Source organism: Athene cunicularia, unplaced genomic scaffold, assembly GCF_003259725.1.
Source record: "Athene cunicularia isolate RWA unplaced genomic scaffold, athCun1 SCF_1, whole genome shotgun sequence".
Taxonomy (NCBI): Eukaryota; Metazoa; Chordata; class Aves; order Strigiformes; family Strigidae; genus Athene; species Athene cunicularia.
The window spans coordinates 156522-168855 of record NW_020799155.1 but is presented as its reverse complement, the minus strand read 5'-3'; the positions used below and the strand labels follow the sequence as shown (position 1 = coordinate 168855).

The 12334-nt window shown below is 39.5% G+C and overlaps 1 protein-coding gene across 1 annotated transcript in view; it reads right to left on the bottom strand.

The window, feature by feature from the left end:
• SLC10A7 (solute carrier family 10 member 7) overlaps positions 1 to 12334 on the bottom strand; it is a 158348-nt gene that overhangs the window by 16489 nt on the left and 129525 nt on the right. The window contains exons 9-11 of the mRNA XM_026867003.1: positions 9501 to 9666; positions 5883 to 5934; positions 4277 to 4350 (exon numbers count right to left, since the gene is read on the bottom strand). Coding sequence (XP_026722804.1) covers positions 4277 to 4350; positions 5883 to 5934; positions 9501 to 9666 — 292 coding nt within the window. The remainder of the gene's footprint in view (positions 1 to 4276; positions 4351 to 5882; positions 5935 to 9500; positions 9667 to 12334) is intronic.

Sequence of the window (12334 nt, the reverse complement as noted above, 5' to 3'; positions counted from 1 at the left end):
ATTAAAGGTCAAATAGTCACTTCATCTGCAATCAATCAATAGAAGAAGTACTAATACTAAGTACTAATCAATCAATGGCAAACGCACTAATAAAAGCCATGCATCAAATGTCCGCATATGTGTGTGCTCACATGTACGGTGCATATATGTGAGCAGGGGGAAGGAGAGAAAGAGAACAAAGTGTGGGTGAATATGCCAGAGGGCATTGTGAATACTATATTTATCTTTGCTCCTTGTAAGTTTATATCCTGTTTCACTCATTAAATGACATACAAATAAACATTAGTTTTTCTACAAATGTGATGCACTGTATTAATAAAACCGCTAAAGCACCCACCTCTATATAGAAATACCAGCTTGTGTTCCTAACTAAGAAACACAAAGGCACCTACCCTGTGTAATTTGTCCTTACACAAACATGCCCTGCACTCTGATCTTTGAGACAAAAAGTGTGTCAACTGTTCTGTCTACAAAATAAAACCCAGCATATGGGAACAGCACTCATCTCCGTGCAGAGCAAGCACTTATTCATGGATTCAACAGTGGAAGTGGCAGTTGGCCTCATGAGCATGCACTGCATGGGAATTAGTTGGTTTCATAATATGGTGTGGGAGAAAGTGACTTATAAAAGTCTTCTCATGCCTCTCCTATTACCACTTCTAAAGCTTTAAAGCTGTCAGCTCTTCTCCCACTTTAGTCGGTGCCATTTTAAGCTCCCCAGGGAATGGGCCAGACATACCTATTTGGAGTTTCACCTGCCAAGCTGAGAGAAATCAGTTTCAAAGCGAAAGAACAAGTGTTGGGGGGTCATTTATACACTACCACTGGAATCTTGAAGACAAACAAAGCAGAGCTCCACAACGCATGGGAAACCAGACCCTGAGCTGTTTGTGCTTTCAGGCATTGTAATGACAGGGAGAGGGAAAAACTCTCTCTGCTACAAGAGAACAGAAGGTTTCTCATTGCATGGTTTATAGTAAACACCTCTGGACAAGTAGAAATGTGACAGAACAACAAAAGAGTAAGGGCCAAAATGCCAATGTCTGGTCCTGTTTCTGCTAAGGTCAGTGTGGACAAGACTGTGCTGTGGATAGATTTAACTGTCATTCAGAAATGGCTGATCCTTGAAAACAAATTAGATCTACTCTGCTTCCACCTTCAGGGAGGGAATAAATGCTAGCTGCTCTGGTTAACATTCCTGTTTACATCGTCAGCTCAGGGGTACGCCTCATCACACTACAGCTTTATAAAACTCAATCCTCCCTATTTACATAGAAATGTTTATGCAGCTCCATCTTATCTGGACCTGGTACTAATACTGAACAGAGTAAAATACCAGTGGTCTCAAAACCAGCCAGCTTGAAACTGATACACAGCAGGCACACCTGCACAGGGCACACACTCTGTGAGGGGCACACAAAAGCAGCAGGGCCCCCAGGCTTACCAAAGATGGGTTCCATGGAACTGCCAAAAAGAGCATTTCCCCATCAGGGCTGGTCCTCAATTCAGGACATGCTGATGCTGGCCCCATGCAAGACAAGCCTGGGAGCTTCGAAAAGAAACCTTGGCAAAGCTGAGCCCCAGAGATGGAATACAGCAAGGGAAGCACAGGTCCCAGCCACCCAGCGATCTCAACACAGGCCCTGAGCAGTAAGAAAAGGGAGTGTCAAAGTGTAAAGCCTAAGAATGAATTACACCTTGTGACTAGCCTCCTAGGAGATGAACTTGCTTGCCATGAGACACTGGCTCTTCAGCGATGAAGGTAGTCTGTCCTGAAGCTGACAAATGGAACAGCCTGTAGCCAAGAAGCAATGCCACAATACTGCATTCCACCATCTGCCTGTTTCATCTCAACTTGCATGTTTATCCATCAGACATCTGTATTTGCAGAGTAAAAGTATGTATGGCTGGGGAGAAGCTCTAGAAGTCCTTGAAGCTGAGGTGGCCAAAGTACTTTTATTGGTGTGCTTGGGCAAAGCAAGCTGCAAAATTCGAGGCCTGATGTATTATCCTGTGCTAGTGAGAGCAGTAACGGGGAATTGGGAAAACGTGAGTCAAAAAGTCAAGCAAGCTAGGAACCTCAAACTAGGTTCTTCTAAAGGAGAAATGGAAATATAAAAAGGAGAGCGTACTAGCAGAAGAAAAGTGAACCGACACAGCTGTGTAATAGGGTGCAGGTACTAGACAGGCTGCATGAGAATGCCTGATAAAGTGGGTAAAAGAAATGAAGAGTTCTCCTTTTATTCTGGGTGATGGCAAGCCCCTCTAGGGCTTAATTATTAGAAAAAGGCTTTGTGCTTATTTTCTTAGTGCCTTGGCAAGCTGCAGAAGATTCAACAGAGCATATATAAAACTCTTTTCACTGGGGAGGGAAGGGAAGACTTACACATTTGTGCTGTTAAATACAATCAGCTTCTCTTCTGTAGTATCACAGTTGTGGCTTAAGTTTATGTGCACCTCCAAATAGTAAGTACAGTAGTGTGTTATGACTTTAGTGTGTCATAAATACAAGTGTAACTATCCTCCTAAACACAAGCTCATTTATTAGTTGAAGCTTCAGTTTCATAGAAAACATTTGGCTGAAAAAGACCTAATGTCATTTATTCTATGTTCTGCTCCAAGGCAGGACCAACTCTAGCTATCTCCTGTCTGAGGCTTGTCTACAATGACAGGAGATTCGGGACATCAATAGGCAACATATTCTAAAGCTAAAATGTTTTATATTAGGCAAGTTTCCCCGATTGTTAGCTTAAATCATCATCATTGTAACAAAGTCCTTCCTTTTTCAAAGTCCGCTATGAAAGATTTACTTTTTTCCTTCCTTGCATCAACCTTTTATGCATTTGAAGATCACTACTGTATTTCAGCTGTCTTCTCTCAACAATCCCAATTGTTTTAACCTTCCTCCGGGGTCACATTTTTGAGATCTATGATCATTCATGGCACTCTCCTCCGATCTCTTTCCAGTTGGGCCTCATAATTTTTGATTTGTGAAGCCCAAAACATCATGCAAATGTCAAAAGCCATAAGGCTCTCAAGCCATACAACTTCTGCTACTTCTCTGCAACCCACAGGAGCTTGTGTGAAAGGAAATTAGATTAGTTTGGTATGATATACATTTGACAAATCTACAGGGCTGTTACTCATTTCCTTGTTTCTTCCTACACTGTTAAAATTATTTATTTATTTATTTGTTTCAGTAGTTTTCTACAAAATGAAGTTAAACTCACTGATCTATAATTCCTTGTCCCCTCCTCGTTTCCACTGTGAAAAAGAGGCATTATGTTTGCCTTTTTCTTGTCTTCCAGGAACTCCTTCACTTCCCACAGACTTTCAAGGGCACTTGCTAACAGTTCTGCAGCACAGGCCTGGCTGAAGCAAAGAACCCTGAGATGAGTTTTGCTATATCAAACTGACTTGGAAAACATCTCACCTAAGTCCTGACTTGTTCTCCCCCTGTTTCAGGCTGAGTTCTTACCTTTGTTATTGACACTAGCTGTGTTTCTCTTTGACAGATACAGTCTTGAAAAGTCGTCTATTCAGTCACATATGCTTTATCTAACACATGTTTTCATATTTTGAAAAACAGAAAATATTAAAGTACCAGTTGTTTCGCTGGCTGAACATAATGGATGAAGCAGTAGCAAGTGGCTGTAAGCATAACTGATTTAGCAGTATTTTATGAATTTCCATCAGAACATCTTATTATCACTAAGGGATCATAAGTGACAAATATCTCAATGATGTTTTGATAAATGAATTAATGAAAACTATCCAAAGTATCTGCAGACTTAAAACAAACACATACATTTAGCTCATGTTAAGCAAAAGACAGTATTGTCTATTTGTGGTTTCTGAATACACTATGTGCTTTGATTTTCACTTGTACATCCCAGCTTTTAGGTGTAAGATTTCACTGTGGGACTGGGCAGATCTACTTTACAATCTTTTCAGTAACAAACCTGAAATTTTATCAATATTGGATTAGGCAACAGAACAGAATAAGAACAGAAAGAAAAATGCAGCTTTCCATAAATAAAATGGTCTTACTCTATAACCACTAAATTCTCATCTGAGAAGACTGTGTTTTCTATCCTGTAATAAATATTTATTTTATTTGTGGAAGAATATTATCCTACTATTAGTATCATACTGGTAGCATTACTTGTCACATTAAAACCAAAACATTTAAGCAGAAAAGCCAGCAATCAACAACATTTTTTTTCAGCACAGCACAGTATGAATGCTTTGCTCAAAAGCTTATCTTCTGACTTACCTAGGGTGAGGGATTTGTGTGTGGAACAGAAAATGATAGCCACTGTGTCTGCTGGTGTGAAACTAGAGTTATTCCTAGAAAAGAAAGAGTTTTAATAACCTCTGATAGCAAAAACCTTCTTAAAACATCATCAATCAAATATATTACTCTGAGGATCCATATGCACATTCACATCACTTTGATCAGGTCTAGTGACAGAAATAATTCTACCCACAAATGAACAGTAGTTTGATTTTTTTTTTTTTTTTTAAAGAAGAATTGTTTCTCAGTTGTGGCAAACTCTCTAATGAATACACTCCCATGTGAAGGAAAGGAATTCTGAACACATGGTATGTAGAACACAACTTTATTCCAGCTGAGGTTATTTTTGCAAACATGTTCTATCACAGCAGTGGTCAGCTTGCCTCTAAAAAAAGAGAATGACCTACAATTTATTTTCATAGTATGCAATGTTAACAAAATGCTTGATTTAGGTAGTATTGAGTCTACACTATAAGCACTGCTTAGAATATGTAGTTATCTTCCACTTCAGAGAAAAACTGCATCTAAGTGTTTACACACTGGGACTTAAGGCCAGGAAGGGTGGAAAAATAACATACAGAGACATATGAATGGCAAATGGATCACCCTTTGGTCTAAATTAGGAATCATTTGAGGAGATTCTAAATATTTACCATACTGTCCAAGTTGGTTACTACTTACAGCATTTTAGATTTTACAGCTGGGACATACCTTTGCCTCTGGTTAGGTCTAGCAGTTCAAAAGTTATTTTAAAATGTCTTCTAAGGTCAGGGCATGATCTTGCCACAGAAAGCTTTCTTGTGGCACCAAAAAAGCATAAGTAGCTCTAAGACGTTGCACCCTTCTTTGTGATTCTCCCTTACAGATAGTGTATAATTTATATAAAGCATATATTTACAGTGTGAAGTCTGCTGTATCATGGCACTTCCCATTCAGCAGTGTTGCTAAAGAAAATACTCCTGTAAGCCTAAGGAAGAGGACAATAGTGGATACTCTGACCAGGTGAAGTAATGCACTAAGCCATGGGCTAACACCATTCTCATGGTACTATTTTTTGAGAGGTGAATTTACAACTGTTCTTCCTGGTTGATATTTAAAAAGAAAAAAAACAGCTCTACCAAACATTAGTTCAGGACAATTGTCTTTTAAGAATCACCATATAAACGTAACAAATTTGACATATACAGGGAAGAGTGAATTGCCAGCCCAGCAAATGTATCTTGAGATGTAAAAAGTCAAACTGAGTTCTCTCTCTCATATGTCATCAGCATGTCTGCAGGGCAAATTATACCTTCAGTAACATCTGTGCAAATCCATTTTTTTCAGTGGCTGAGGTATAGCAGTGATTGATTGAGATTTAACAACTCTGTAATTAACACACAAGAAAGGACAGAATTCAGGTCCTGCTCTCTTAGCCTATGAAACTCTAACAGAGAAAATGCAGTAAGAACAATATGAAACACCAAAATGAGGTCACCCCTATTCAGAAACTTGCCCTTACACATTTGCATAAACTGTATCACCCAAACCAAAGATATTACACCAAACAAATATCCAAAGGTTCTGATTCAGTACATTCAATTACCTTGTAGAGAAGAGGAAAGTCAAAAACATGAAGCTCATCTGAACAGAAAATACTGGAAGAGAAAAAAGGTAAAATTGGATTTAAATCACAGAAGTAAAGATCACTTAAATCTCTTCAATTGCTGTCTACATGCCTTTTGCCCCCACATGACAGATCAGAAGCTAAGCTGGACCAAGTCTATCCAGCGAGATCCAATGACAGACAACCTTTAAAGACTGTTTGGAAGAACAATACATATCATTACATCCAAGAAAGCTAGAGCTGGTACTGTGGCTACACAAGTTCTTTCCGAGGTAACTCCTCTGAATCAAGTATTTCTTGACACGATGAATGGCAGGAAAGTTCACTACTGCATGCTGCACATCTATTTGTACTAGTTTTGCTTATTGGGTTCAAAACACAAAATTTCTCAGACATGCTTTGGTTGCCGAGTATTTAAATTTAGCCCTTTTCTATTTAACAGGAGAAGGTACAATGTGTAAGCATGATCACAATAAATATTCTCACACACTGGGTATATTACTCTCCCAATAAATGAATATTAAGAGAAGTTCACCATGGATGTTTTAATTCCTGAATGGGGCAGCATACATCAATGTGGTGATTTGACCTTGGCTAAATGGCAGGTACCCACCAAGTCACTCTATCACTTCCCCTCCTTTCCCCTTGTTTTCTCAACAGGGCAAAGAGGGGAAAGAAAAGAAGATAGACCAACCCTTGTGGGTAAAACAAAAGCAGTTCTAATACAAGCAAAGCGAAGCAAAGGTCCGCGTGCGGAAGAAAAATAAAAACAACCTATGGATTCATTCTGTACTTCCCATGAGCAGGCGCTGTCGGGCCTTCTCAGGATCAGGGCTCCCATAGGCGGAGTGGTTGCCTCGGAGGACCAAGGGTGACCCCAGCCCTTCCTCCTTTCTCCCAGCTTTATACTGAGCAGACGTCACATGGGCTGGAATGTCCCTTTGGGCAGTTGGGGTCAGCTGTCCTGGCTGTGTCCCCTCCCAAGATCTTGCCCACCCCATCCCACTGGGGGGAAATGCTGGAAAGAGCCTCGGTGCTGCGTAAGCACGGCTCAGCAGTAGCCGCGACACCAGGGGGCTACCAACACCCTGCCAGCTCCCAGCATAAACCACAGCACCATGGGGGCTGCTACAGGGGAAAACCAATTCCGGCTCAGCCAGACCCAGTACAATCAGACAGAGCAGCTTTCATTCAGGCTCACTCAGCTTTGTAAGTGCGGATGGTTTTTGAGCATCCTGAGGGGAGCTCTCCTCTCTGCCAGATCACCCGACACCCGCAGGGGTTGTGGCGTGCACAGAGTCCACCCTTGGTTTGCGGAGATGTGGGGAGAAGCGGGCGGCTTCCCCACTGTGCCGTGAGTAGCTGCTAGAGCTATAGAGGTCGAGTATTGTGCTGGAGCACAGGAACTCCCCTCAGAGCTGGAGAAGAAACGCTGTGACCTGCACAGACCTTCTCTGGGTGTTTGTCGGTTATGGGGCTTTTACTTGCAGCAGAATATGAGGTGGGTCCTCTCCCTTTTCCTTGCAAAACTTGTAAATGCAGTAAGGCTAATGTGTCCCATAGGGTAGTGCAAATCAAGACAATACATTTGATTTTGACTCCAGTTTAGAACTGGGAAACATGGCAGGGATATTAGCTATTACCAGTGACATTTTCCATTCTCTTACATACATTTCCTAGGAAGTATAAATGTCACCTCAGCATGCACTTAATTCTTCCTTCATGAACTAAGGAAGCAATCCATTGTTCTTGAATTACAATTTTTCTGCAAGTAAGTACATTAATTTAATATGCACAGAAAAAAAAATCCCTTAATACGTATAATTCTGTAAAGCGATAAGCATGGGTTGCTACCAATTATCCCTTGTGCATATTTTGCTGTGGCTAGAATATTAACATAAAAACATTAATCATCAGAATAATAAATGCAGTTTCATCTCAAACTCCTTGTGCTAATTTGACATCCTGGTATAACACAATGCACACATCCAGCCAACATATCCAGTGGCGGTACAGAAACTTTGTAATACAGTGTGCATATCCATCTCCACATTACCTTTGTGGGGGTTTTTTTGTTTTGTTTTGTTTTGTTTTGTTTAATATAAATATTTTTTAAAAAAATGAATGTCGAATATGTTCCAAGTGGTTTCAATGATTATGTTAATATTCATACTAATAAACTCCAGTTATGCACACTGGCCATGAAAATGTATATATAATGATTGTCAGTGTATTGCACTGCAAGTGGTACATATAATTACACATGGCACAAATGCAGAGTTGTCTCGCAGAGAAATAAAAGAAAGAACAAGAAAGGCAATGGAAGCAACCAGTCTGTATCAAGTGTTCAAGGAAGAACGTGCCTTTTTAACTAAAAAAGCAGCAGCCAGCACAGTAACATAAAATTACTTCATTCTGAGTTTCTCTGTTTGTTAAGTCAGAGTTGAAAATTTCCATATCCCTCTCTTTTGCTGACAACTCTGCACTGACTTAAGCGCATGTGGGATGTGGTCCTTCTCAGGTGCCTATGCGAACTCCATTTTGATAAAAAGCTCCTTACCATGGCTTCCTTTTTCTTTGCTTTCAGAATAAAGTATTTATACAGTAGCTTTTATAATTTTACACACATATAGTGTTTCATAATCCAAAAACCTGCCACAATTGGGATAGAATAAGAACTGACTCACAAAGGGCAGGGGCAAATTTCCTACTGACTTTAGTGGAGGTGGGATTTATAGAAGATACATTATTTTTATTAGACAGAAACATGTGCACATACACACACTTCAAGGTAGGTGATGTATTGATTTCTTGAAATCTAACAGTTTTAGAGTGTATGAGATGTGATTTATACTGTAGTATACTGTAGTTACCTCTCCCCCAAGCAAATTGAAACTCCTGGCTCTGGACAGTCTGAAGCAAGACAGAATTCCCTACTGGGAGAGGAGACAGTGCCTGTATACCACTGCCTTTCCCTGGGAGGTAGTGATCTGCAAGTGTGTTTTTAACTGATGGCAAGGATACCAGCAGTCTATTCTCATGTGTACGTTATTTATGGCTGAATGACTAGAGTGCTTCTAAAACAAACTCTGCAAGAAATGTGTTCATCCACAGAAATATATCAACATTCAAACTCCCAACTAGTTTCCAGGTTTATAATACAGTAAGGAAGAACTATTTAAAAGTCATAAACAGTGCTTCTGGTGTGCAGCTGAAACCCAGATCTTTCCTTTTTGTTTGGAATGCAATATCTGTGCATCTGTGGTTGCTTAATAACAAAGAAGCCAAACCAGAATGGTTGTAAACAGTTGGAAAGTAATACCATGCCCCTTTAGAAAGGAAGGGCCACTGAGCAATCTCAGGCATTCCTAAATAGCAGGGTTCATCCCTCTCTAAATGCTGACTCTCTCTAAATGCTCACTCAACCCCCTAAAAGCATCCAGCCCCTAAGAAGTCTGGTAATCTGATTTACCAGACGGATTAAAACTACAAATTCTAGCCCCATGCCAGTATCCCGCAGCCCCACCCTTTCCAGTACATACAGCTCATTGCACACCCAAAACACAGATAGAAGAGATGCTTTAAGGCTGAACTTACTTATGAACACTATTATAATCAAGCTAAATTTATCAAGGTCAATATTTGGATTGGCGAAAGTATCACAGAACGTTGTGTAAATGATCATCAGGAGCACACAGCTGCTGATAGCGCCAAATGGAGGCTTCTTCCTTTCAAGCCAGTCCTTGATGTATCTTCGGACAATCTGAAACACAGAAACCAACAGGTTGCCTCTTTTCAAAGATGCAGGGAGCCAAGTTGGGCATCACAAAGTGAATCTGACAGCGGAAAGACACAAAGAGAAGAGAGTAATTTGGATGACGGCCACAGTGGATTTCAAAGCTTCCCTGCCACACAACTCTTCTTCTGGGGAATTTAACATTTGTAGTGCAACTTCCACTGGGCGTCCATAATGAGAGTCTATTTTCAAGTACATTCAAATCCATCCTTAATCATGCCAAATGTTCTTTGCTAGCTGTCACTGAGACATGCCCATTAAGCCTCCCCAAAGTTTATCTCCTCTGCTGATACTAATGGATGTATGTAATTATCACAGTCCCCTTTGCATCAACAGACAATTCCAAGTGCAACTTTGGGAATCTTAAAAATCTGACATCTTCAGGAATTTCATGACGGTAGATAATCGAAAGTGATCCATGGAACATTTTAATATTTAAATAGCTAGCGATGCACCAGAAGTTTTTAATTAAATTATAACTCAAGCTTGAAAAGCAAAAGTGCATGTGTTGTGGGAGTTTAAATAATTCAAACTCTGAATATCTAGAGTTTTTGTAAATCCAAAGACAAATGCCATTTGCACGCTTTTAGAATACCAGAATTAACACATGAAAACAAGGAATCCTGCTGTACTTAGCGGAACTTTTGCACTTTCAGAAAACAAAATCTGAAATTGTTTTTCAAGAATTTTTAGAAACAACGATAAATTTTAAAGTAACTTCAACTTTCACATTATGCCAAATACTACAGGACTAAGCCTCAGCAGATACAATGCATCTATTTCAGCCGTGCCTAGGGAGTTGCTTTTAGTTTTTTTTTCTTTATATAGTTTGAAAAAACTTTTTAAAGCTTTTATCACACAGCTGCAACTTGTGTTAATTTTTCAGCAATCACATTATCTTGCCTAATTTCTCCTGAGACCTCCCGATGCTCTGTTACCGTGCTCTTTCAGAAATAATAGCAAGAGATCCTGAAACATTTCTACCAGAGGGCTCTAAAGGTGTCTCATTACCTTCCCATAGTGGTACCATTCATAAACATCACCACTATGGGTTTAATAATACAGAACATTTTAGAGGTGTTCAAGATTGATATCAAAGCAGCATCACCAATGCTATCATAGGACCTTTTCACACACTAACTGCCAAAACTATGGGATTGACCCCACAGCTGTCTGTTTTCCTCACTGCCTTCACAGTTTGTTTGCAAATCTCTCAATAGGGAAGTCCTAGAAGCAGCTATCCCACTCACCACAGCAAACAAACTTCATCGGCCGCATGGCAGGGCAATCCTAAAAATTTGGCACATGGGCTTCACGCAGAGCTAAGCAGGCTGAAGACCAGCACTTACCTCCCAGCGCTTCTAAGCTTCCCGCTGATGAACAATAATAGATTTACAGGAAACCATGGAAAGGAATGCTCAACACCCCAGTGAAAACACTCAAATTTCAAATTTCACACTTGTCAGACGTGAAAGAGGGAACACAACTCAGAGTATATGGGCAAACTTCTGAAAAAACATACAATGGAGCTCCTTCATCCACCTTATAAGCCACTGGGTAGGAAAAAGCCACAGCATTGACAAAAGAGAAGCAAGAAATCTGAGTGAAGACATTCAGTGCACAGTGTGAAAGACATCAAAAGGGAAGACCAGATTAGTCTAATCTGAGCAGATCTGGAACTTTGTAATTATTAGAAGCAAACCACAAAGTTTCTCATCTCTACAGTGAGTGTTTTCTATGGAAATTTAAAAAATATCCTATTATCCCCTAAATTAAGGTCACACCAGGAAAAAAGAAAAGCTACTTAAAACCACCTATTTATTTATGGTCCTTCCAGAAGATTTATACTGAAAGTAACAAGATGTTGAAAGAGAAAAGTGATAGTTAATTATGCCACAGGACAGCTTATACTGGAGATATTTATTATAAACACTATAGCCTTGTGTCTGTACAAGGTATAATTATAACATACATGACAATAACAACTTTATACATATATTTATCACGGACTGATATAAAAGAGAAAGAAAAAAACATTTAAAAAATGAAACTGCAAGCCACATTTCCTCAAAATTTTCACTCATCTGATATCTTCTTTAAATATCTACCTCTATCTAGTCTGGAATTATTATGAATCAACAAACATAAATACCAGTACAGCTTCCTGCAGCACACTGTATTTTTTTTTTTTAAAATGACATAGTCGTACCATGAAGAACTAAATTGTGGCTTGAGGAAATCTTCTAATCAACCCAGTGTCATGCTAAATGTATACTGTAAAACCACAAACAAAATACATGCTCTCTAAGACAGAATCCCATACGCTTTGATCTTCTCTCAAGGTTCAAGAAGATCTGTAATTTCAAAGGTTGCTTCAGCCTATGATCACTGATTCAAGGTAATCTAAATTCTTGTATAATTTAAGAGGGAAGAAATATAACCCTACAGGTTATCTGTAAATCTCAACTAGATTTTTCACAGGGAAGTTCATATCAGCTGATTCATTTTGACTGAAAAACAATCCATTTGTTACTTATTCATGCCCTGCAGAGTTGTTTCAGGACAAGGATGCTTTGAAAGCCTTTTAATTCTTAACCCAATTCTCTAACTTTTCAGGCTTAAATAGAACTTTAAA